The sequence below is a fragment of the Moschus berezovskii genome, chromosome 2, assembly GCF_049115385.1.
Source record: "Moschus berezovskii isolate FMDL1 chromosome 2, NW_MosBer_1.0, whole genome shotgun sequence".
Taxonomy (NCBI): Eukaryota; Metazoa; Chordata; class Mammalia; order Artiodactyla; family Moschidae; genus Moschus; species Moschus berezovskii.
The window spans coordinates 47,294,262-47,317,208 of NC_142461.1; the positions used below are offsets into that span (position 1 = coordinate 47,294,262).

Below are 22,947 nucleotides of genomic sequence, written 5' to 3' on the forward strand. Positions count from 1 at the left end.
AGCGACTTCACTTTCACTTTTCACTTTCACACATTGGAGAAGGAAATGGCAACCCACTTCAGTGTTCTTGCCTGGAGAATCCCAGGGACGGGGGAGCCTGGTGGGTTGCTGTCTGTGGGGTCACACAGAGTCAGACATGACTTAGCAGCAGCAGTATTTATGTACAGTATATATAAAAGGTAATGTATAAATAATTATTATATAATATGCATTATAAGAGTACATTTTATAATACACTATTGTACTATAACATTTTTATTAAAAGTGATGATGTCTTTATCTTTAAAAATTAGTTTTTGTAGACTAGGAGACAGGAAGTCCAGTTCAGCACTAAGGCCCTGATGGTGGTATGAGAACCATTGTAATCACTCACCCAGGGATGTGTTGCCCAGGATGAGCGGGGCTTCTGGGTGTTTTGCTTTCAGCTCCAGGAGGTCTTTGAAGGTCCCAGGGGAGATCCAAGTAACCCTCTCTCCATGAAAGGTCAGGGTTCGTTTTTCTGGGTTCTCTGCCAATCTCTAAGTGCAAATGACAAAGGTGCGTGCATGTGGGCACATCTGTATTCCTGGGTTATGATAGACTCCGGGTGGAGGTATGTTTCTCTAGAGAGATTTCAGAAGTTCTGGGTTCCCCCGACCAAAAAGATACTCAGTATACCATGGGCTAATGCTTGAATTTCCATAATTAGATATTTACTCCTTTAGCTTAAGACTTGTTCATGTGTAGTGCTTTGGAGGAAAGTGACAGTATGAGCTGGCATCTGTCATTGACCCTCCAGTATAGATTAACTTAGCATAATTTAGTATCATGGTCTTAAAAAATCATAATTATACTGATACTTCTAAATTAGAATCTTCAGTTTTACCTCTGAAATCCAAGCTCACATACCTGAATGAGTGCTCAGTGTCTCTTCTTAGATGTGTAATAGGCATCTCAAATTTAACATGTCCAAAACTGAGTTCTTCATACCCCATCCTCCTCCAAGCCCCCTCAGAAAGGATTTCCTAAAGGAAAAATCCCCGGCTCCTCCAGAGGTCTTCCCCTTCTCAATAAATGGCCACTTCTCTTTCCAGCTGCCCAAAGCCCTGGAGTCAGCCTTGACTCCTTTCTCTCCCCACACACCATATCACATTTATCAGGAAATCTTGCTGGCTCTTCCAAAAGTGTATCCAGAATCCACTGGCTCCTCACTATGGGCATGCTGGCTGCCTGGTGCAGCACCACCATCCTCAGGAGGGCACAGCTGCCCTAGCGGGCTCACTGATCCTTCTCTCACCCATCTCCAGGATATTCCTGTCCCAGCAGCCCAAACCACCCCAGATCCCATCCATTACAAAGTTAACAGGAGCGTACCCCTCCTATGTCCAACCTTTCTGATAGCTTCTCATCTGATGCAGAGTAAAAGCCAAGCAGTCTAAGTCCAGGATGGTCTGCCCCAAGCCCTGCAGCTTTCTGACTTCTCTGGTTCCCTGAGTTCCTGCCAGGCTGGCTCGTGCTCTGTCCTTAATCAGGACAGGAATTCTTCTCTCCTTGGTATCTCTGCACTTGCTGTCCCACTGCCTGGATTGCTCTTCCCCACCATGACCAGTTCCCTCACCTACTTCAGCACTTTCATCAAATACTACCTTTTCAGAGATGTCTTCTCTGGCCAGATATTGAAAATTGCAACCCCCTGCGTCCTATCCCTCTTCACTGTTTTATTTTGTTCTTATCACTTGCTAACACACTATATAACTTATCTATTATCTATATATCTATGTAAACTTTTTATTTTATATTAGAGTATAGCCAATTAACAATGTTGATAGTTTCAGGTGCATGGCAGAGCGACTCAGCCATACATATACATGTATCCACCCCCCCCCCCAAACTCCCCTCCCATCCAGGCTGCTACATAACACTGAGCAGAGTTCCCTGTGCTATACAGTAGGTCCTTATTGATTATTCATTTAAAATAAGTAGTGTGTACATGTCCATCCCAAACTCCCTAACTATCCCTTTTCCATACACTTCCCCACTGGTAACTGTAAGTTCCTTCTCTAAGTCTGTGAGTCTGTTTCTGTATTATAAATAAATTCATTTGTATCATTTTTTAAGATTATTCATATAAAGGATATCATCTATTATCTTGTCCATTATGTGTCTCTCCCGTCAGATTACAGTCTCCTTGGGGGCAGGTCTTTGGGTGAGTTTTGTTCCCTGTTGTGTATTCGGTACCTAGAACAGTGCCTGTCATATTCCTGAATGATTAATATTTGTTGAATGTATGAATAAACAAATCAGAACCCCTTCAGAAATACATATGTTATCGAATGGAAAAACTGGATGTTAGAGAGGAAAGATAGAAATGCTGACAGAGGGAAGACTGAAGAACTGGGAGACCCTGGAAGTGCTACTTGAGGTCAATATCTGGGAAGGGCTGGAAAGACCGAGTTAGAAGTTGAGAAAAACTGGATTGATTGGGACAGTCAATAGGGATACATTGCAGATGACGATGATGGAAGTAATGACAAAAATGGTTAAAATATAGCCTCAGTTGAGGCTTTGGGGAATGTGTACAGGGCATTAGCCAGGGCTGGGTGAGCCAGGCAGGGACAAGCATTCTGATTTGATCAAGAATTTCTACAATTTAATAATTTCACAGGATGGAAAAGGTGGTTTTTTGAGCTTATAACCAGTGACATTTCAATAAGCACATAAAACACCCAACCCCTCTTACCAAGAGTTCTGGGGGAAATATGAGCTCCTGGGTAGGGTCCAAGGGCTGGAACTCCTCTTTCACAAATAACTCTGTGCAAATCTTTATAAAGGGCAGAAGAAGATTGTTCCATCAATCGGGTTCAGTTAAGAACAGCATCATAATTCTTTACATTAATTAGGCAAAATGAACACAGTATAGCTCCGACTCTCCTTGTATGGGAAAATAGTTCAAACCAAATAGTTTTAAATAAGAATTGTGTTGACACTAAAGAAAAGAATATCTTATGAACCAGTTCAAATAGTATCCCGCAAAATACAAAGACCGTCTATGAAAAACAATCAGAGGTCAATTAGTTTGGGAAATCCTCTCACTGTGCCCCAGCCACTACCCCCTCATCTGTCAAGTTAAGATTCAAAATGCAAAAAGCTCTGAGAAGTCCTGTAATTTAAGTAAAACATGATTCTGAACATATATGCTCTTGTGTAAGCACACACACACACCCCACTTGCTTTAATAACACTAGTTAGCATTTATGGAGTGCTTACATTCCATGTGCTTTCTATACATGTTAATAATCTACTTAATCCTCCCAAGAATTGTACAAGGAAAGTAAATTGCCATCTCTATTTCATCTATTAGGAAACTAAAGCACAATGAAAAGTTACCCAAACTGCAATCCTCTCTAAATTAAATATGTTTTAGTTTTGGAAACACTTATTCTCAAGAAGTTTCCTAAAGAGTAAGACAAATCAGGAGAGAACTATGGGATGTGGGGCTGGAAGGATATATAACGGGGAAACCCATGGAAGGTGGGCTGGCCGAGCACGGCGGGGGAGGCAGATTTGAGTTCATTATCAGCTCTGCCACAACTTGACTCTCTGACCCTCTCAATAGAAATGTACTTAATCTCTCTAAAGATTAAATAGAAATAATACCTATTTTAAAAAACTGAAGTATAGTTGATTTACAATGTTATACCAATCTCTGCTGTATAGCAAAGTGACTCAGTTTTACACATATTTACATTCTTTTTAAAACATTCTTTTCCATTACGGTTTATCCTAGGGGATTAGATATAGTTCCCTGTGCTATACAGTGGGACCTTGTTGTCCATGCATTCTAAATGTAAGTCTGTAAATACCAACCCCAAATTCCCAGTGAAATAATGACTATTTTGAAGGGCAATTGTGACGTATAGATGAAATGACCTGACATTTGTCCCACACTCCCTTGCTTTTCCCTCTGTCTCTGTAAGGTCTTCCCAGATTCTGGAGGGAAAACTTGCATTATTCCTTGTGTAGGACCTTAGTAGGATCCTAGACTGAGGCACACCTGCCAGCATCTGAAGGACCAGTTTTTGCCTTAGCTGGAATTGGAAGTGTAGGCAGTACCTGGAGGCAATAATGTGGTGTATATCTATAACCTAGAAGTAAGACAGTGTCTGAGAATTAAAATGGAAAATGATGAGCTGAGGAATTAAAATTCGCCTAAACAGGAGCTAGGCCAAGCCTTCACAGTTACCCCATGGAAGACAGTAACACAGCTTCAAGAGACGGGAATGTCATGGGCAGACATGTGCCATCTAGTAGGTCTACCCAATGGGTGGAGAGGGGTCTTCTGTGGTGTTACCCTTATGATTATCAATGGCTCTGCAGCCATGCTCACCAAGCAATCTTCCCCTTACGTTGTGACGGCCTGTGTGTGCTTTCCTACAGGAAAGGATGTGGCTCAGTGACCACCTTAAAATTGTGTTTCTCTTTATAAGTGAATACTGCGGCACAGTCCAGTTTAAGTATGTTCTTTTGAGTTTGGTTAAAGTGATTCAGGTGGTTGCCAGAGCCCAATCACGTGTGCTGCGTGCTTAGTCACTCAGTTGTGTCTGACTCTGTGATCCCATGGACTGTAGCCCACCAGGCTCCTCTGTCCATGGGGATTGTCCAGGTAAGAATACTGGTGTGGGTTGCCATGCCCTCCTCCAGGGAATCTTCCCAACCCAGGGATCGAACCCAGATCTCGCATATTGCAGGCAGATTCTTTACCACTGTGCTACCAGGGACAGATTGAATTTTGGAGGCTACAAAACCCAGACTTTAGAATATTTTTAGCCCTCCAGGGGGCACTGATCCTCTGTGAAGTGGTTGTCCAGGGTGTAGCCTGCCTTCCTGGGGAACACCCCTCTCTTCCATTGCACAGCTTCCCCAGACAGAAATAAAGTGACGGGGGAGGCCGAGAATGGAAATAAGGTGGGTGTTAAGGGTAAAAACAGAACCAGCAGGGAATGACGGGCTGTTTTGTGTAAGGGCAGCTCTGTTCGCTTAACTTTCCATGTCTACAGGGAGCAGACTCTCTTTTTCCTGTCTTCTCACTAGGAATTTTCTCTAAATAATTCCTGTAAGAACTTGGCAGTGGATCTTTTTTGGGAAACTAGCATCTCTCAGAGAGCAAAGCCAGAGACAGGGGTGTTTCAGTCTGGATGGCCCAGCTGTGGGGGCCGTGAACTCGCCGAGTATGGATGGGCTCCCCAGCCTCCCTGAGGCTGCAGTGCCCTCTCTCTGCAGAGGGGGAGACTGTGCGAGAGGACAGGGCGGCCGGAGTTGGGTCAGGCAAGGACAGGACTCGCATAGCTGGGGCAGGTCTTTGTTCTCTGACCTAAACCAGCTTATGTTTTATTGTTTCAGCCTTCCAGAGAGTGAAGGGGGAAATCAGAGCGCGAGCTTTCAATCACCTCTTTACCCTGCTCCCACATGAAAAGTGCTTTATTCGTGCCTCCACTTTGGACGTTTGCAAAAGCAGAGAATGACCATCAGAATGCACAAGTACAGTTTCAGCATTGTTGGTGTTAAGTGATACTCTTGGGGAGAAGACAAAGCAAAGGGACTCACGTCACTTTTCCTGCCAAGCGAGGAAGAATCATTTTCTCCGAGATCCAGGCAGCATTTTCCTGTTCCTTTCTGTTGACAGCCATTTGACTCCTAGGACAGTGAAATGCCTTGAGATGAAAAACTTAAAAAAAAAAATCTATTTTAAAAAAATTACTAAAAAAATTTTTGAGTATACTTGCTTTTTGGAGTATAATTATGTTAGCTTGTGCTATACAACAACATGAATCAACTCAATTATACATATACATATATCTCCTCCCTCTTGAGCCTCCCTCTCACCACCTGCCTCTCCTATGAAAAACTTTCTGACATGTAAATCGGTGTGTGCCTTAAAGGGTTTGGCAATTTAAATCAGGCTCCAAGCTTTTTAAGTCACTTTCTGTGGTTTCTATTGGAATAGGTATAATCAGAAGATCTTTCCTTTTTACTTTATTTTAAAAATATGATTCAGATACAGAATATATAATATAGATAGAATATATAATACATTCACAATATGTAATAAATAGCATAAACAATAATAAATAACATGAAGAAATGTAAAAGAAATAAACTATCATTACTGATAAACATTTTTATATAATATATATTTGTACTATATTTATAGTTAGTACAATATACCTTTTATTTTGACTTTTTGTTCATTTATTTGCCTGTCATTAAAGTCTTTAAAATATATTTTTGTTGATGGCATATTAATCTATCTTCTGGCTATTCCATAAATATATTTATAAAATTTGCCATTGATGTATACTTAATTTTTTCCCTATATTTTATAACTACAAATAACATGAACACTTCTGTTCATTGCAGGTATAGTTTTGTGTACATCTCTGAATTTTTTTTAGGTGAATTCCTAGTCATAGAATCACTTGATAAGATGTTTTTCAGAGCAATAACAATTGCTAGTATCCATTCTCTGAAAGATTTGACAACATTGACTATTATCATTTATATAGGGACCTAATAAAGAGAAAATAAAAAGAAAGACAAAGAAAGAAAGCAGTTTTGGAGCCAAAACTCCCCACCATTTGCAATCTGTATGGCACTGACTGGGAATGAAAGGACAATCAATGAATTTTAAAGCCAGTTTCCATTTGCTGGTTCTTTTATTTCCCATTTCTCCAACCTTACTTCTTGTATTTTATTCCTCAAATAGTCTCTCCTAAGTCTCTAATAAAATACTTTCTTCCAGATACTTGAATTCTCTGTCTTTGCACAAAATGTCTCAGGCTGGCAGCTTCCTAGTTCTGCCCAAGAAGCAAAATCAGCTGAGCCAAGCCAGTAGCACTTCCTCTCACTCAAAACTCTGAGCTCTCACGACAGACCATGAGTGAGTGTTAACAGAAGAGGCCAGTCTCCTCTTGCCTAGCAGATAAGAGCCTTGGGTGTTTCTGCTTTGGGGCTTGCTTCCTTTCACCCGTTAAGGTTCCTGGGGCCTGTTGGCTGCACGGTGGTTCTCTGACTACAATTTTTCCTTTACCCCCAGAGGCTGTGCCTAGACAGGTGGATAACATCCATGTTCCAGAGGGAGAGAGGTTGCCTTTAACTTCCTGCATTTGTATTTCACAAGTGTTTTTCCGTTTACACTGGTAATTTGATGGTTTTACAAGCCATACATTTTATTTCTCAGCTTGTCAACCGCTGGCTCCCCCGTGTGGCAATAGAAGATGGGACACGCACGGGGGATGGGCCTGGCTCTGGGTAGTGGGACACATCTGCTGGTCCATTTCTAGGCGCTTGTCCACTCTTCATGGAGCTGAGGCAAGAGTACAGATGGAGGCCCTGGCCTGTGGCCTGCTGCTCTTCCCTCCTCACCCTGGCCCTGGGGCTGTACTGGGAGGGTCCTCACACACCTGTGAACCAGCCTGCAAATCCAAATTCTGTCTACTTCTTCCCCAAATAGCCAGTGTTTGGCTTCTGGGGCACCAGCTGGCTGTTATGATCTTCTCAGGGAAGATGGACTGGGGGAATAGGTCTGTTCCTGGGAATGGGGTCAAGACCATGTCTGGAGCATGGTCCAGGAAAGGGTGAAGACTTGAAGTGAACAAGTCACTTTGGCCCTGTGGCCTCCTAAGATTGGCCGTAGGGGGACCAGCGAGGGGTTCTCTGAAGTTTGGGATCCCCCTTGCTTGGGTCTAAGGGTAGTACTGCCTATGTCCATCCTGCCCTCTGCAGAGGGTGATCAGATGTGTTTGTCTGGTCTCCCTGGCAAACACTATTTATAGTGTTGATGACATCCTCGATACAGCAGTAAATATTTGTTGAGTTCTAACTGGAAAGGAGTCTGATGCTAGGAGGGATTGGGGGTGGGAGGAGACGGGGATGACAGAGAATGAGATGGCTGGATGGCATCACCGACTCGATGGACATGAGTTTGAGTGAACCCCGGGAGTTGGTGATGGACAGGGAGGCCTGGCATGCTGTGGTTCATGGGGTCGTAAAAAGTTGGACACGACTGAGCGACTGAACTGAACTGAAGTGCTAAGAAAGACTTTGCTACATGCCTGCAATTTCTCATTTGATTTTCACAGCAGCCCAGTGAGATGTCACTGTTTGGTGGGGGAATCTCTGTGCACTCTGGTACTTGGGGTGAATTTTGGATTCTACTATGACGAGTTGACTCACTGAAAAAGACTCTGATGCTGGGAAGGATTGGGGGCGGAAGGAGAAGGGGACAACAGAGAATGAGATGGCTGGATGGCATCACCGACTCTATGGACATGAGTTTAAGTGAACTCCGGGAGTTGGTGATGGACAGGGAGGCCTGGCGTGCTGTGATTCATGGGGTCGCAAAGAGTCAGACACGACTTAGTGACTGAGCTGAACTGATGCCTTTTTGGCTTCTTTATTTGCTCACACTTTCCCAGCTGGTCTGGATTCTTGGCACTAACCTTGTCTCCCCGAGGCAAACTCCGTGTCTTTGCTTGTCTCCTTGGGTTTGCTGGAGACCTCCCCCCTGTCCTGTCCCGATAACTTGCTGAAATCGTCATGGAAGATGTCTAGCTGGCTGGCTAGATCACCTGGCTTTCCGGTGGCGTGATGTCGAGGATGAAAAGTAGTATAACACCCACCCTTCCCTCAACAAAGAGCTGAGACTCCTGTGAGTTAGATAGAGCTATTGATAACTCAATCAGTCTTCCTTACAATCTATTTGCAAGGTCTAAAAAACTCAACTCCTGTGTTCCCAACCTAGACCATCTGTCACTGTCATTCTTGCTCTGTGGATGCCCCCACAGACCCCTACTCACCAAACAAAAGGTCTGTCCGCTTGCGAGAATTGGCCGATACCCAGTGCAGCGGCACAGGTTACCTAATCAGAGGAAAAGCAAAGTTATCAGTATGTTTTATTTTTAGTGATTTTTACTTTATTTTTCTTTAGAAAGTTGAAATGAAGACAGGTGTTTTGTTTTTGAGAATATTTGAATATCTGCTAGGCTGTTCACTGGTTTTTCCTTCCTCTTAGATAATACCCTTTCTATCACCTCAATTCTAGTTTTATCCTCTGTTCGAAAGAAGACGATAGTCTATCTGGTGAGCTCAGTTGCATCCATCTATTAAATTATTCATTCATTCAAAGTGTATCTATTGACAACAACTATATTTCAGATACTATGTAAGATGTAAGTGATCCTAAAACAGGAAAATATGCGTTGTTTCTAAGGCTCTATATGAGTGAAGTATCATGCCTTGACAGCTTGTTAGTAGAGCCCCTCAGTGGACATTAGGTCATTGCTTCAGAATTTCCTAGGGTATTTGTTTAAAATGTGGGATCTCTGGCCTTTCTCCAATTCTAAATCAGAATGTCTGGGGACAAGCTCAGGAATCTGCATTTCAAAGGTCTGTGGTGAGTCTATTGCATGGGAAAGTATGAGAGTCTCAGGTTTCCAAAGGATGAAGGCATGGGGGAGGGCGGGGTGGAGGAAGGCTAGTGTGGAATCGAGGTCATCTGGAGAGGCCTCACAAAGAAGCTCATGCTGAAGGAAGAGAAAGAAATGGACTGATGGAGGGCACGGGAGGGGCACTCCGGGTTCACAGAGCAGCGCAGGCAGAAGTGGAGACGTGCAGAGGATGGAGGGCTGAGAGGAGACTGGCCAGTGGGCAGTCACATAGCTGAGGAGGAAGAATGAGTTTGGGAGGCCAGCTGTTGGACTTCTCTGAATGCCGGATGAAGGAGGGTAGGTGTGGCCATGTGAGGGGTGAGGAGTTGTTGAAGGACCTCACGTAGTGGAAGGACCTAAGGACGGCAGGATTTTAGATGACTTGATTGAATGTCCTGTAACGGAGCAGAGAGTAAAGGAAGTCTACTATAACTGGAAGACTAGGAGAGTGTGTGGGGCTTACCCTTCAGGCCTCAATCTAAGGATTTGTGTATCTAACAGATGACTTGTTTAGTGATGGTTGATGACTCAATGTGAGGTTTGTTGAGAGGAAGCAGAAGATGCTGCGTACATGCATGCGTGCGTGCAAAGTCATGTCCAACTCTTTGTGACCCCATAGACTGTAGCCCTCCAGGCTTCTTTGTCCATGGAATTTTCCAGGAAAGAATATTGGAGTGGGTTGCCATTTCCTACCCCAAGGGATCTTCCCGACCTCAGGATCAAACCCGTGTCTCTTGCATTGGCAGGTGGGTATTTACCACTAGCGCCACCTGGGAAACCCATGAGGTTTACTGTTCCTGCAAAAAGGATATGTCTATGAACTCATCTTTAGTAACTTAAACCCATTGTAAATTTCAAAAGATCCTTTCAGTATGTGAAGGGCTGTGTTATGGGTTGAATCATGTCCCAAAAGATGTGCTGAGATTCCAAACTTTGGAACCTGGGGATGTGACCTTATTTGAAATTCTGCAGAGCTGCCGATGTAATCAGGTGAAGAGGAAGTCCTACTCATCTTAGGGAAGGCCTTAATCCAGTGACTGGACTAGAAAAAGAGGGAACTCTGGACACAGATACACAGGGGAGAAGGCCATAAGTAGATGGAGGAAGAGATTGGAGCAATGAATCTCTAAATCAAGGAGGGCCAGGACTGCTGTCAGCCACTAGAAGCTGGAAAGAGGCAAGGAAGGGTCTCTTCTAGGGCCTTGATTTCAGACTCTGCCTCCAGAACCGTGAGAGAAGAAATTCCTGTTGTTTTCTTTTCCCAAGTTTGTGGTGCTTTGTTATGACAGTCCAAATGAAGGAAGCCAGGTAAAGCCACTGGGTAGGGAAGAGAAAGTGGGGTGGTAAGATGGGTATGGACCAGTTATTTGGGCAGCAAGTGCTCTGATGATCAGCTGCTAAGCTTGACATTCTCTGCTCCTGGTAAAAGCGGCCACTTCAGAAACAATCGAGGGGGTCCCTGAGTGGGGCTGGGGTGGCATGGTAGGGGTCAACGCAGCCTGACACAAGCCCCCGCCTGGCCTCGGGTCAGACCTACCCCCCAGAGCTTCCAGCAATTGCTCCTCAGAGGGCTGTGGGTAGTTCCTCAGCAGCGTGTACATGGACATCACCATCCCAGGGGTGCAGAAGCCACACTGGGTACCATGGCTCTTGGCAATCCTCTCCTGGAAGGACACAGGCATGGTCACAGGCCCTGACTTCCCAGTGCCACCTCCTCCCACCAAGGTCCACGTCAAGCGTCTCCCTTGCCACAGTGGAACCTCCTCCCTGAGCAGTGCACCCTCACCTCGGATAGAGCCAGCCAGCACCCGCTTTCCTTGGCTGTTCCCAGGAGAGGTGACCTGGGAGCCGTGTCCTAGCTTTGCAGTTGCTTCTCAAGCTAAGATGTCCAGATCCCTCTAATAGGGAATTGTCGGTGCACAACCTCTATCCCCAGAGTGAGAATTCTCCAGAAATCAGTAATGACAAGGAATGTGTGTGTAATTTCAAAAACAGTTTCATCAAGCACCTCCACGTCTTTCCCAGCTTGGTTCTGAGCAAAGGTCACCTCTTTCTGAGTAACTGAGAGACTCTCCACTATGGACCTTACATTACTCTCTTCTCTAAATTCTTCTGTGTGGATCAAAAGGAGCTCTACTTTCAAAGGCCCAAGATTTTGGTCTGTGTTCTAGATCCTGGCTATTTAAAGTGCAGCAAATGGCAACCCACTCCAGTGTTCTTGCCTGGAGAATCCCAGGGAAGGGGGAGCCTGGTGGGCTTCCATCTATGGGGTCACACAGAGTCAGACACGACTGAAGTGACTTAGTAGCAGTAGCAGTAGCAGCTGTGGACTGGCAGTGTTGTTGGTCCCACCTGTGTTCTTGTAGGAAATGTGGAACCTCAGGTCTCTGTTTTAAACCTTCTGAATCAGGATTTGCATTTTTAGAAAGCTCCTGGCTGACTGATTTTTAGGCACATTAAAGCTTGAAAAGGCTTGCTCTGGATGCAGACCATAGTGTAATCCTAGGATTTGGGCTTATCGGTCTTGGGGTAAGCATCCTCTCTGACATTCTCAGAGACTCTAGTAAACTCTGCTGGGTCTTTTGCCTTTGCTGACATTCCTGGAATTGATTCTTATGTGGTTAAATCCAGATGACTCCTGCCTGGTAGTACTTGCAGCATTAGTGTGTCTGGATGTATGACTTGCCAAATCCCTGTGCCGATGGCTGAGAGATTGGTATGTTTCTGCCCACACGTGTCACAGTACTCTTAAAACTCCATGCCACAGGGAATAAACCTAAATTTTACCCTGTCATCCTCGAGATGTTTTATTCTATGCATAATACCCTCTGTGTAATATTTATTCTGCATTACAGTCTAATATGCATTAATTAATACTTTGATCATGCTGTTACCATTCAAGCCGACAAAATAAGAAGAAAGATGATCAGCTAATGAAATATGGATGTATTTCTAGCTTTCTTTTAAGTCATTTAACAGATATTATTATCTGGATCAATGTGTATCTACAACTTCTACTTTCTGGACCACAACCTAGAAGTCCTAGGAGGCACAGTCAACACAGCCTTGATCACAAAGATAGGGTTAAGAAGTGAGAAAATTGGGATGTGCTCTTACCTGCACGGGATGAAGCCTGGTTTTGATGCTTCCAACACCTTCCACAGTAGTGACAGCGGCCCCATACAGAGAGCAGATGGGCACCAGGCAGGCGGTGACAGAGAAGTGTCTTTATATGAGAAGCACAGGGAAAATCAACAGGAGTAACACAGTCTGCCTGGTGGGAATGTGGGAACAAAGAAGAGTAGCAGAACCCCCTCCCTTCAACCAGCCTGTCATTCAGCCTAGAGGCTGGGGAACTGGAGGGGTGACCAGGAGGGAGAATTTAGAGTCCTCTTTGCTGACTCTGTATCATCTGTAATAATTGGGGTTCTTAGGGGGAATATGGGCATTCTGAACCTCAGAAACACTTTCCAAGCCCAGAACAGAACTAGCTGGATCTGGATTCAATGGGAATGGACTTGTTTCATCAGGAATAAGATGGACGTCAATTATTACTCATTACAGCATTGATCCCATAACAGGTAAAAGGAACACCTTGTCTTTTAACCATATTTGAGAAATTTTTTTTTTGCCTGTTTACTTTAAACTCTGTATATGGTTATTCAGCCGAGTTGGAAGGCCTGTGTCCTGAGGCCATTTCTTGCAATCTTGGGCCAGCGGATTTGGGAGCAGTCCAAGTACTGGAATCTGGCCCTTAATGAAATGCTGAAATCATGGCCTAGGTTCAGTCCAACAGCAAAAACAGCCAGAAAATGTGGGCTTGAGTTCTTGTTCTATGGCTTACTAATTGTTATGACTGAAGAAGTCACTTCATCTTTCTGAGCCTCAGTTTCCTCATCTGTCAAATTAATGTTTGGCCAAAATTGGAGTTTCCTTTTTTTGCCACACCACACAGGACACAGGATCTGCAGCATGCCGGATCTTCTTCCAACAGGGATCAAACCTGTGTCCCTTGCAGTGGAAACACAGAGTCTTAACTGCTGGATTACCAGGGAGGTCCCTAAGTTGGGGTTTCTTAACTGGGCTGCATCAATGGGCCTTGGGAGATCCAAGGCCCCCTGAAAACTGTGTAAAACATTATTAGTTTCTTTTTGTGATTAATTTTTATTGGAGTATAGTTGCTTTACAGTGTTGTGCATTACTAATTTTTGCAAAAGCACAAGCTTTTATCAGATTTTCAGAGAGGTCTAAGACCTAGAGAGGGTTAGAATCACAAAGCTGGAAGGCCTTTGAGATCGTCCTCAGCTGTGAGAGGAGAATGCAAGCCTGACCTCCGGGCACCTGGGTGGATACCTTATCTCCCGGGACGTGGGGTCTCGCTTAGACACCATCACGGTGCAGGCACCGCAGCCTCCTCTTCCGCAGGCGTACTTGGTTCCGGTGAGGCGCACTGGGAGGGCTGGTCAAGGAAAGACTCCTGGCAGACATGTCGCCTCCATTAGAGCTTCCTCCCTAGGGTGTTGCTAGTGAGGAAAGTCTCCTTTGTGGAGTGAGGTGCAGGTCTGAGAAGACACTCCCCTGCCTCCAAGCCTCAGTTAAGACCACTCTGTGTCTTACTAGAAGAATTCCAAGGATGAGGTAGAGGAAAGCACAGGTCCTATCTTAGATGCTGTAAGACCTGGAGACAGACAGACAGATACAAACATACACACACACTCCTAATAGAGAACAGCTTTAAGGTAAACAACCACAGGGACTGTTTATGGTTTCATGAGAGGTAAAATGCAATGAAACTCAAAACCAGAAATGAATAAAAATAATCTACTGGTTTATATGTTTATAGTCAGGTAAGTTCTCTCTCTCTCTGATACAGCATTCCCCAAATACACAAATACCTATTAATCTTTCTATTTATCACTTAAGTAAGCAACTAGAGAACACTCTGTTCAGCTACAAGGCTTGATCAAGCCCCAGTTTGTTGCCAAAGTTTGGGTGATCAAGAGTTGAAAAAATATACCAAGTGTTTTGGAGTGTCATATCAAGAAGGAATGTCGGCTAAAATAATGTGTCTGACATACTCCCTAAATTTAACATTTGGAATAACCTGCATTTTCTATCTCCTGGCTCCAAGGTAAGCTAATTTTTTTTTTTTTGGACACCTGTGAGACCTCCCAGTTGAACTGCCATGAGACCTGGCAGCTGACAGAAAAGTATCAGGCACTATTTAGACTGTCCCAGGAGCCTGAGGCTCGGGTCAGCCGGTCACCCACCTTGCGGTGCTGGCTCTCAGCAGCAGCCAGTTGTGACAGCACGCACACCTGCATGTTCTTGCACTGTTTTATCACCACCTTAAGAACTGAGAGCGAGTTCGTGCACACTGGCTGCTTCTTGCCATCATTCTTCTCTTTCAGGGTTTCAAAGTCTCTCTAGCTCTGTGACACTGCACACACAAACCTCTCCCTACCTGTTTTCTCACTAGCAATGAGGGAAAAGCAGTATCTACTTGATCTTCACAGGCTTATCATAAGCATCTTGTCAGATAACAGAAGTAAAAGCTCTTAGAAAAGTCCTATTTCATTACACGTATTCTTCTGGTTCCAATGAGCTGGTTCCAATCATGTAATTGAAAGAGAAGCACTTATTTTTAGCAGGTTAATGTATTGCTAATCTTTCTCAGTTATTTGTATTGCATTTGAAACTCAGTCAGAGAGCCTTCAGAGAAAACGCCCACCCTTTATTTTTGTATCCCACCTGGAATACCTCTCTGCTCCCTCTTGGTCCAGGTCCAATCCCAAGGTCCACCCTCTGCTCCTCTCTTTAGTCATCTTTCTCCCTGATTGTGGTCCATTTCCACACAGTTTGTGGATTGGATAAACTAATAATTAACTAGACTGGCGAAGAAGACTTTGGAATCTCTGGCTTTTTTAAAAAGCCATATGGCTTGTTCATCTAAATTAAGTCATAACCATAAATGCTTATCAGAGAGTATGCGAATGAGCTGAAGTGGGCTGAGTGTACCTGGAGAGCTTGGGCCCCCTTTTAGATGGAGGATGAGAGACAGGCCGCACTCAGCTCTAAGCAAGATTGCTGCCAGGTAAGAATGACTGTATTCCTATTTTTCATGAGAAATTCCTATTTATTTTTTTAATGAGATTTCCTAATTTTCAAACATTGACAGTGAATGATAAACCATGTGGGCTTTTAAACAAAACTTGTAATTTCTCTCTTTTTCAAAATTTGGCTTCTTCGAAAGATCCACTAGATTTATCAATTAAAATGTTAGCCATTATGAAAATCTAAATTTCAGAATATAGAATGTTTAGGGAAAACCTGTTGTGAGAAAATAGATGTTGAGAAAGGTAATCTTCTCCTATGACACGTGCTCTTCCTAAATCTGGAGAATTTGGTTTTCCTCCAGGGCAAGGTACATGCAAAACAAACCTCTCTTATATAACCACCCTCTTGGGGTGCTGGAAGGCCCTTAAAGGAATAATTAGTGCTAGAGGAAAGAGCTTAGCTTCTATTTCATGACTATTAAATCAAGATATAAGAAACTCTGGGGAAACTTCATCCTCTGCAAATAGCTCAATTAACTTAGTATCCTTAGAACCATTGTCAAGAGCAAAAAGAGAGTGGGGGCCAAGGGGCCTGGCTGTTTGCAGAAAGAGAAGTTTGATTACTTTTCATAATCACAGCTAGCCTAAGCTTTAAGGCAAACACAGACCTGGCCAAGACTCTGACCAAAAGGATCCAGTTCTTTCTTAGGAAGCTCAGCAGAGTGACTTCTGGGTCCACATTCCTTTCAATCACCTGCATTGGAAACAGAGAGGAGACTATTACGGGGATTGAATGGGTGACCCAGTGAAATGCAGGAGACGTAGAGACAAAAACTTGATTTCTGGGTTGGGAAGATCCCCTGAAGGAGGGCATGGCAATCCACTCCATTATTCTTGCCTGGAGAATCCCATGGACAGAGGAGACTGGTGGGCTACAGTCCAAGGGCTCACAAAGAGTCAGACACGATTGAAGCAACCTAGCACACTTGCACATATCAACTAATTCTGTATAATGGAAAATGAACAGAAAAATCAAGTTTATAAACAGAAAAATAAAGAATGCTCCATGTCCTATTCTCCTGAGTTTGAGAATCAAAATACATTGCTAGAATAGAGTGCTTCTGGTGTATTGGACCCAGCTCTGAGGGCCTCTATAAGCATTTAAGAGGTTTCTAATAAATGAAAGAAGCATCTCTCTTTTGATCTCTACAATAGTCATAAAGATGGGCACCCTGAGACTCAGGGAAGTGAAGTGACTCGTAGAAGGTTATGCAGTAAACAGTGGAGCTGGATTGGAACCCAGGCCGTGTGACACGAGGCACGTGTCTTTACCCACAGTGCTTTATCACCACCCCCACTCCCTGGTGCAGTGTAGAACAGGCCAAAGTAGACTGGTTCCCAGTCTCTGGTTTCTTGTCCCTGATTGGAGGGGGTCTCAACCCAAACAGGCCACACTTGCTCCCCGCAAGCTAGAAGTTTCCTGCTGACTTTGCAACCTGTGGTGGTGACACCCAACACTTACCTTCCTCCCATTCACAAAGAAAACCAGCTCATCCGATCTCGATGGGCAAGGCATTGCACCTGGAGATGAAGTTTCCCCTTACAGCTCTAGGGGGAGTGCTCTCCGGAGCCAGCCGTAGAAATGAGCAGACAGGATTTAGGTCCAAGCAACTGAAATCTCTCCTGGCGTGGAAGCAGACAGCGTGGAGCCCCAGGAAGCAGAGCAAGGGGGTGGAGACTACCTGGCTTCATGGCCTTTTAAGTCAGGGGCATCTGTGTGGCCCGGCCTCCCAACTCTGCCTCACTTGGCATTCCACCAATCCTGGCTTCCAGGCTTGCTTGTGGCCAGCCCACACCTCTTCTTGCATCCTCGGAAGTTGGAGGGCTTCACTGTGAAAACTATAAACAACTGTCTAAACTCAAAGCCCCTCTGCACACTAACTCAGCTCCAGGAACAAGTCCTGGATGGATTTTCTCCTTCTCTGAGAGAGCTAGCAGTAGGCTTTCTGAGATCTTCCACTTTCCCCAACCTTTTTCTAATTCTAGCTGCAGAAACATCTCCTCATAGGGAATCATGTGGACCAGTCCTGTCTGTGCCCTGACATGGAGGTGTGGGATGTCTCATCCACTTAGCTCCTTGACGCCCTTCCTCTCCACCTACAGGATTATTCCACTGGAAAAGAGTGTCTAGTTTAGTCAGCCACTCGACAGATAAATAAACTGGGACCCAGATAGGTATGGGCATTCCCTGGTGGCTCAGATGGTAAAGAATCTATCTGCCTGCAATGCAGGAGACCTGAGTTCGATCCCTGGGTTGGGAAGATCCCCTGGTAAAGGGAATGGCTACCCACTCCAGTTGGAGAAGGCAATGGCAAGCCACTCCAGTACTCTTGCCTAGAAAATCCCATGGATGGAGGAGCCTGGTAGGCTGCAGTCCGTGGGGTCGCTAAGGGTCAGACACGACTGAGCGACTTCACTTTCACATATTGGAGAAGGAAATGGCAACCCACTCCAGTGTTCTTGCCTGGAGAATCCCAGGGACGGGGGAGCCTGGTGGGCTTCCGTCTGTGGGGTCACACAGAGTTGGACACGACTGACGTGACTTAGCAGAGCAGAGAGACCCACTCCAGTATTCTTGCCTGGAGAATTCCACAAACAGAGGAGCCTGGTAGGCTATAGTCGATGGGGTTGCAAAGAGTTGGACATGACCAAGCGACTGAACACAGGTGACATCAGTAACTCAGGGTCATGCAGAGAGTAAGTGGCAAAATGAGAACTAAAACCAAGCTCTCTGGCTTAAAACATCTAACAGATTCATTACTTAAAAAAAAAATATCATTTTTGATCTGTTTGAAGAACTCTGTGGATAAAATCAAGCAGGTCTTCTTCTTTCAGTGAAATGAATGCCCAGGGTTGGCCTCATGGATGGATGAAGCAGGTCCTTCATGCCTGTGTGGTCTGGTTTCAGGAGAGAAGGCAAGACCTCTCTGTTCACTAGCCCTTCCTGGCTCACCGATGTTATCAACCCCTTGTCTTAAGGTGAACTCACTGTGTGGCGATGCCTCAGGCCAGGGAGAGCAAAGACCTGGCAACCTCCTGACCTGGCTGATGGAGGAAGATCCTCTTTCCCACTTCCTGGTGGCTCAGCGGTAGAGTCTGCCTGCCATGCAGGAGCTGCAGGAAACTAAGGTTTGATCCCTGGGTCAGGAAGATCCCCTGGAGGAGGGCACGGCAACCCACTCCAGTATTCTTGCCTGGAGAATCCCATGGACAGGGGAGCCTGGTGGGCTACAGTCCCTGGGGTCACAAAGAGTTGGACACAACTGAAAAGACTTAGCACCCACACATGCTCTTTCCCAGTTCATCTGGATGTGGCTTCAGATTCTTCCCAGCAGGGCTAGTCCAGAAAACACTTCCTGGTTGAAGGGAGCTGACAGCTTCCAACTGTCTTCGCAGCTCTAATTCTTTTGTCCCAGGCATACCTGTTTCATATGCCCATGGAGACAAGTGTTTACACCCATGTGCACGTGTGTGGGCGTGTATGTGGTGTTTCACACGTTTTAGAAAGTTGTTGAATAAATGCACAACAGGGCCATGGGAGAAGTTGGAGATCACACTGCGAATTAGGTAAGACCTTCAGGTCAGCCCTTTTAAAAAATAATTTTATTTATTGATTTATTTTGACTGCACTGAATCTTTGTTGCCATGAGGGCTTTTTTGTGGGCTACTCTCTAGTTGGGGTGCTCAGGCTTCTTATTGCAGTGACTTCTCTTGTTGTGGGGTATGCACTCTAGGGAGTTCAGCCTTCAGTAACTGCAGCATGTGGGCTCAGTGGCTGGGGCTCCCGGGGTCTAGAGCACAGACTCAGTAACTGTGGTGCACGGGCTTAGTTGCTCCACGGCATGTGGGATCTTCCCGGATCAGGGATCGAACCCTTGTCTCCTGCATTGGCAGGTGACTTCTTTACCACTGAGCCACCAAGGAAGCCCCCAGGTCAACCTTTTTGATCCTGACATTTTCTGCTCCAGCCCTCTGAGGCCTGGAGCCTATGGAGCATAAGGTCCAAACTCCTCAGCCTAGTGTCCAAAGCCTTCTATCATCTGTCCTTGTTTCAGACTCTCATTCCTTCAGAGAAGTCTCCTGCTCCAGCCAAACTATCCCCTCATCATCATTCCTCTGCTTAACGGCATTTCTCTCCTGGGAACCTTCCAGTGGTCCCCACTGCACTTAGCAAAACCTCACAGGCTTTCTGAGGAGGCCTGTGGGATGGGCCATACCCTCTGAGACCAGCTTCACCGCTTCCTCCCTTGGTTTTCGTCTCTGCTACACTGGCCGTCCCCTGCTTCTTGAAAGCACCGAGTTCTTTCCTGTCCTACGCTTCGGCGCATGTGGCCCTTTCCACCTCGACTCCTCTTCTCTCTGATGCTGGCCTGGCGGTGCCTTCTTGCTACTTGGGTCTGAGCTCTAACCTGGCCTCCTCGTCTGAGCTCTAACCTGGCCCCCTCGTCTGAGCTCTAACCTGGCCCCCTCGTCTGAGCTCTAACCTGGCCTCCTCGTCTGAGCTCTAACCTGGCCTCCTCGTCTGAGCTCTAACCTGACCTCCTCGTCTGAGCTCTAACCTGGCCTCCTCGTCTGAGCTCTAACCTGGCCCCCTCGTCTGAAGCTCTCTCCTAGCCGCTGCTTCATTTTCTTCATGGTACTTTATCCACTAACGTGGATGCCTCTTTACCTGTTATTTGCTTTCTCCACTGGAAGGTGAGCTCCCTGAGGGCTCCACTGTCTCTTGGGCCTGGGATGGTGCTGACCACAGAGTAATTGCCTGTTGAACAACTGTTGAGTGACTGAATAAGGCACTTCTTCAGTCCCTTCCCCGTCTGTAGGGACAGCAACCCTGCTCATGTCTCCCTATGGTTGTTTGTCATCCTACCCTCCCCTTTCTCTGTTTATTATCAAGAGGAGAAGCAAACCTCCCTTCTCTCCTTTCTCTCAATTCCTTTAAAAGCATCTGCATATCCAACCGACTGCTTCTTTACTTTCCACTGAATAAACTGGGACCCAGGAAACTAGTCTCTAATCTGTTACTAATAGTTGGTTGTATTATCAGTGTCTGTGTCTCATTTTTCCAATTAGATAATACTCTCCTGGAGGTTAAAGAGCTGGCTGTGTTCCCCACCATACTCAGCATGGATGATGACTTGTTCATTGCAGGGCTTCATCAGTGCCTGACTGATTACTCCAAATACTTTAACGGAAGGAGGCATCAGTGATCATGCATTCATTTGCTCAGTTATTATTGGGTTGGTCAAAAAGTTCGTTTGGGTTTTTCATAACATCTATGGAAAATCCCAAACAAAGTTTTTGGCCAACCCAGTATTAAGCACAGTGGGGAACAAGATCTACTGGTTTTCTTTCTCCAGAGACTTTATGGTTCATATGAGAGACAGTTTACATGTAACTGAATATCAACCATTGTGAGAAGCATAGAACAGAGAGATTAGCTTTGTTTGGGGAGAGGAATCAGAGAAGGCCTCCCTGAGGAAGGGACTAGGAGTTGATTCCATGAGAACTGGGAATGGAGCGGGAGCAAAGAGAGGGAAAGGGGCATGTGGATACTGAAGCCCTTCCTCCGGCTGCTTCCACTGAGGGCAGGACTGACACAGGCATTGTTATGGGTCCACAGTGTATTCACAGTATGCTGTCATTTGTCATTTTTTGGCCTGGACTCCTAGCAGTAGAAGCATGGAGTCCTAATCATCGCATTGTTAGGGAATTCCCTTACTCTGCTCTTTAAAACAGGGTAGCCAGTGCTTGCAAAAAGCACATGGTTCCCATTTACAGGAGCATGGCCACTGCCAACAAAAAGCATGTTGTTTCAAAATATTTACAGGAAGGCTTCCTTGGTGGTCCAGTGGCTAAGACTCTGCACATCCAATGCAGGGGGCCAGGATTCAATCCCTGGTCGGGGAACTAGATCCCATATGCTGCAACTAAGAGTTTGCATGCTGCAACTAAAGATCCTGCATGCCACATGAATCAATAAATAATTTTAAAAAGAAACAAGTATTCATAAAAAATATTTATAGGAATAACTCCCTCAGTATCAACAGAAGGTACAAGCATTAACTGGAGAAGATCAGTGTTAGAATACTGAAGTCAGATTATAATATTAGAGTTGGAAGGTGTAAGTTCTTTGGATTAGGCAACCAAATTCATTAATTGCTGGGAATCTGGAAACCTGTCTTGAAATGCTTTAGAGAAGTGTTTTCCAAACATGTTTCAGCCAGGGGAAGTTTTGTTTGAATGCTATCCTGTGAAGTGTAAACAAATTTTAAAAAGTCACTGTGTAGCCTGGAGAGCTAGGGGTGAGGCCTAAAGTCCTCACATTTTCTCTCCTTCAGAAGCTCTTGGGGCTCTGGGGAGCTGAGTCAAAAGATCACTCAGGGCAGAGTGACCAAAGGCTGATTGTAGAAAGGTAAGAGAATGTCTCTGCCAAGTTTTTCTGATTCTCAGATCTTATTCAAAACAATGGGAAAAAAGCAGCCACTGCTTTTTTTTTTAATTTAATGAAAGGGTGAGATTGAATTTCATTACTTTAAAATAGATTGTCCTTGTGAGTGAGAGAAGTGCCACATCTATTGACCCTGGTGCTTGTTTGTTTGTTATAAAAAAAAGTCTTAGAAATTAACATCAAAGAATTCCTGTTACCCAATGAAAGGATTACTATTGGAAATGATACTGCCCTACCCAACAATTCAAACACACCTGTTTCTGGGGGAAAAGCTGTAACAAGTGTTGCCTGCTGATGTAAATGGGAAAGTACTGGCCACTACTTTTGGGGTGTCCCTTCTGTGTGAGCTCTTTGAAACCCAGAGATGGAACACGGGCAAGCAGACTGACAGTGGGCACTTTGAAGACCCCCTAGGCTGGTCATTAAATGACCTTGGGTTGGTCATTACACGCCCATATTCCAGACCCCCCACTCTCAGCCTCTTTGGCTATGAGAACCCTTCCCTGCCGCTCCCAGCTGGGCTTATGGGAAATAAGACCTTGGGCTGTGTGGGGGAGGAGTGCTAGGCTGGGGAAGAACCTGGAAAACTTTACCTTGAAGACTGTGAATCTGGAGGACAGCTGGTCCTCTGGGTTGTGGGTGAGGCGTGGAGAGGATGTTTGACTTTGGTGTGAACAGGAGGTCAGGGGCCACATGGGCTGTCTGAGCCCTTGCTTCCCATGTGTCTGGGCAATTATGAGGGGAATCAAGGAGCTATTGGGCTGTGTGGCCACCTCCAGTCTCCTAAGCAGGGCACTGGCCCTGTTTCTGTCCTGCCAGCCCAGGGGGTGGATCAGGAACATGTTGGCTTCTATAATCTGTTGCCTCTTAGGTATCCCAGTAGCTAGGTGGGAGCCCAGTGAGCTGACAAATAAAATTT

At 45.2% G+C, this 22,947-nt stretch overlaps 2 protein-coding genes across 12 annotated transcripts in view; one reads left to right on the top strand and one right to left on the bottom strand.

Moving 5' to 3' along the window:
• LOC129538402 (aldehyde oxidase 2) overlaps positions 1-17,237 on the bottom strand; it is a 79,848-nt gene extending 62,611 nt beyond the window's left edge. For all 3 annotated transcript variants that reach the window (XM_088828434.1, XM_055398574.2, XM_088828435.1), the window contains exons 1-9: positions 17,043-17,237; positions 16,217-16,274; positions 13,818-13,914; positions 12,582-12,690; positions 11,002-11,128; positions 8,835-8,896; positions 5,584-5,673; positions 2,720-2,800; positions 374-518 (exon numbers count right to left, since the gene is read on the bottom strand). In XM_088828434.1, the coding sequence (XP_088684560.1) occupies positions 374-518; positions 2,720-2,800; positions 5,584-5,673; positions 8,835-8,896; positions 11,002-11,128; positions 12,582-12,690; positions 13,818-13,914; positions 16,217-16,274; positions 17,043-17,096 (823 nt within the window). In that variant the 5' untranslated portion in view covers positions 17,097-17,237. The remainder of the gene's footprint in view (positions 1-373; positions 519-2,719; positions 2,801-5,583; positions 5,674-8,834; positions 8,897-11,001; positions 11,129-12,581; positions 12,691-13,817; positions 13,915-16,216; positions 16,275-17,042) is intronic.
• Positions 14,405-22,947, top strand: part of LOC129538403 (biogenesis of lysosome-related organelles complex 1 subunit 1-like) — an 86,110-nt gene continuing 77,567 nt past the window's right edge. For 6 of the 9 annotated variants that reach the window (XR_008682209.1, XR_016035401.1, XR_016035402.1 and 3 more), the window contains exon 1: positions 14,456-14,595. Coding sequence is in view for 1 of the 9 variants with exons in the window: in XM_055398577.2 (XP_055254552.2) it covers positions 14,513-14,595 (83 nt within the window). In the remaining 8 variants the exon portion in view is untranslated. Of the gene's footprint in view, positions 14,596-18,559; positions 18,710-22,947 lie in introns of all 9 variants that reach the window. The other 3 variants (XM_088828450.1, XM_055398577.2, XM_088828449.1) reach the window with 3 other exon arrangements.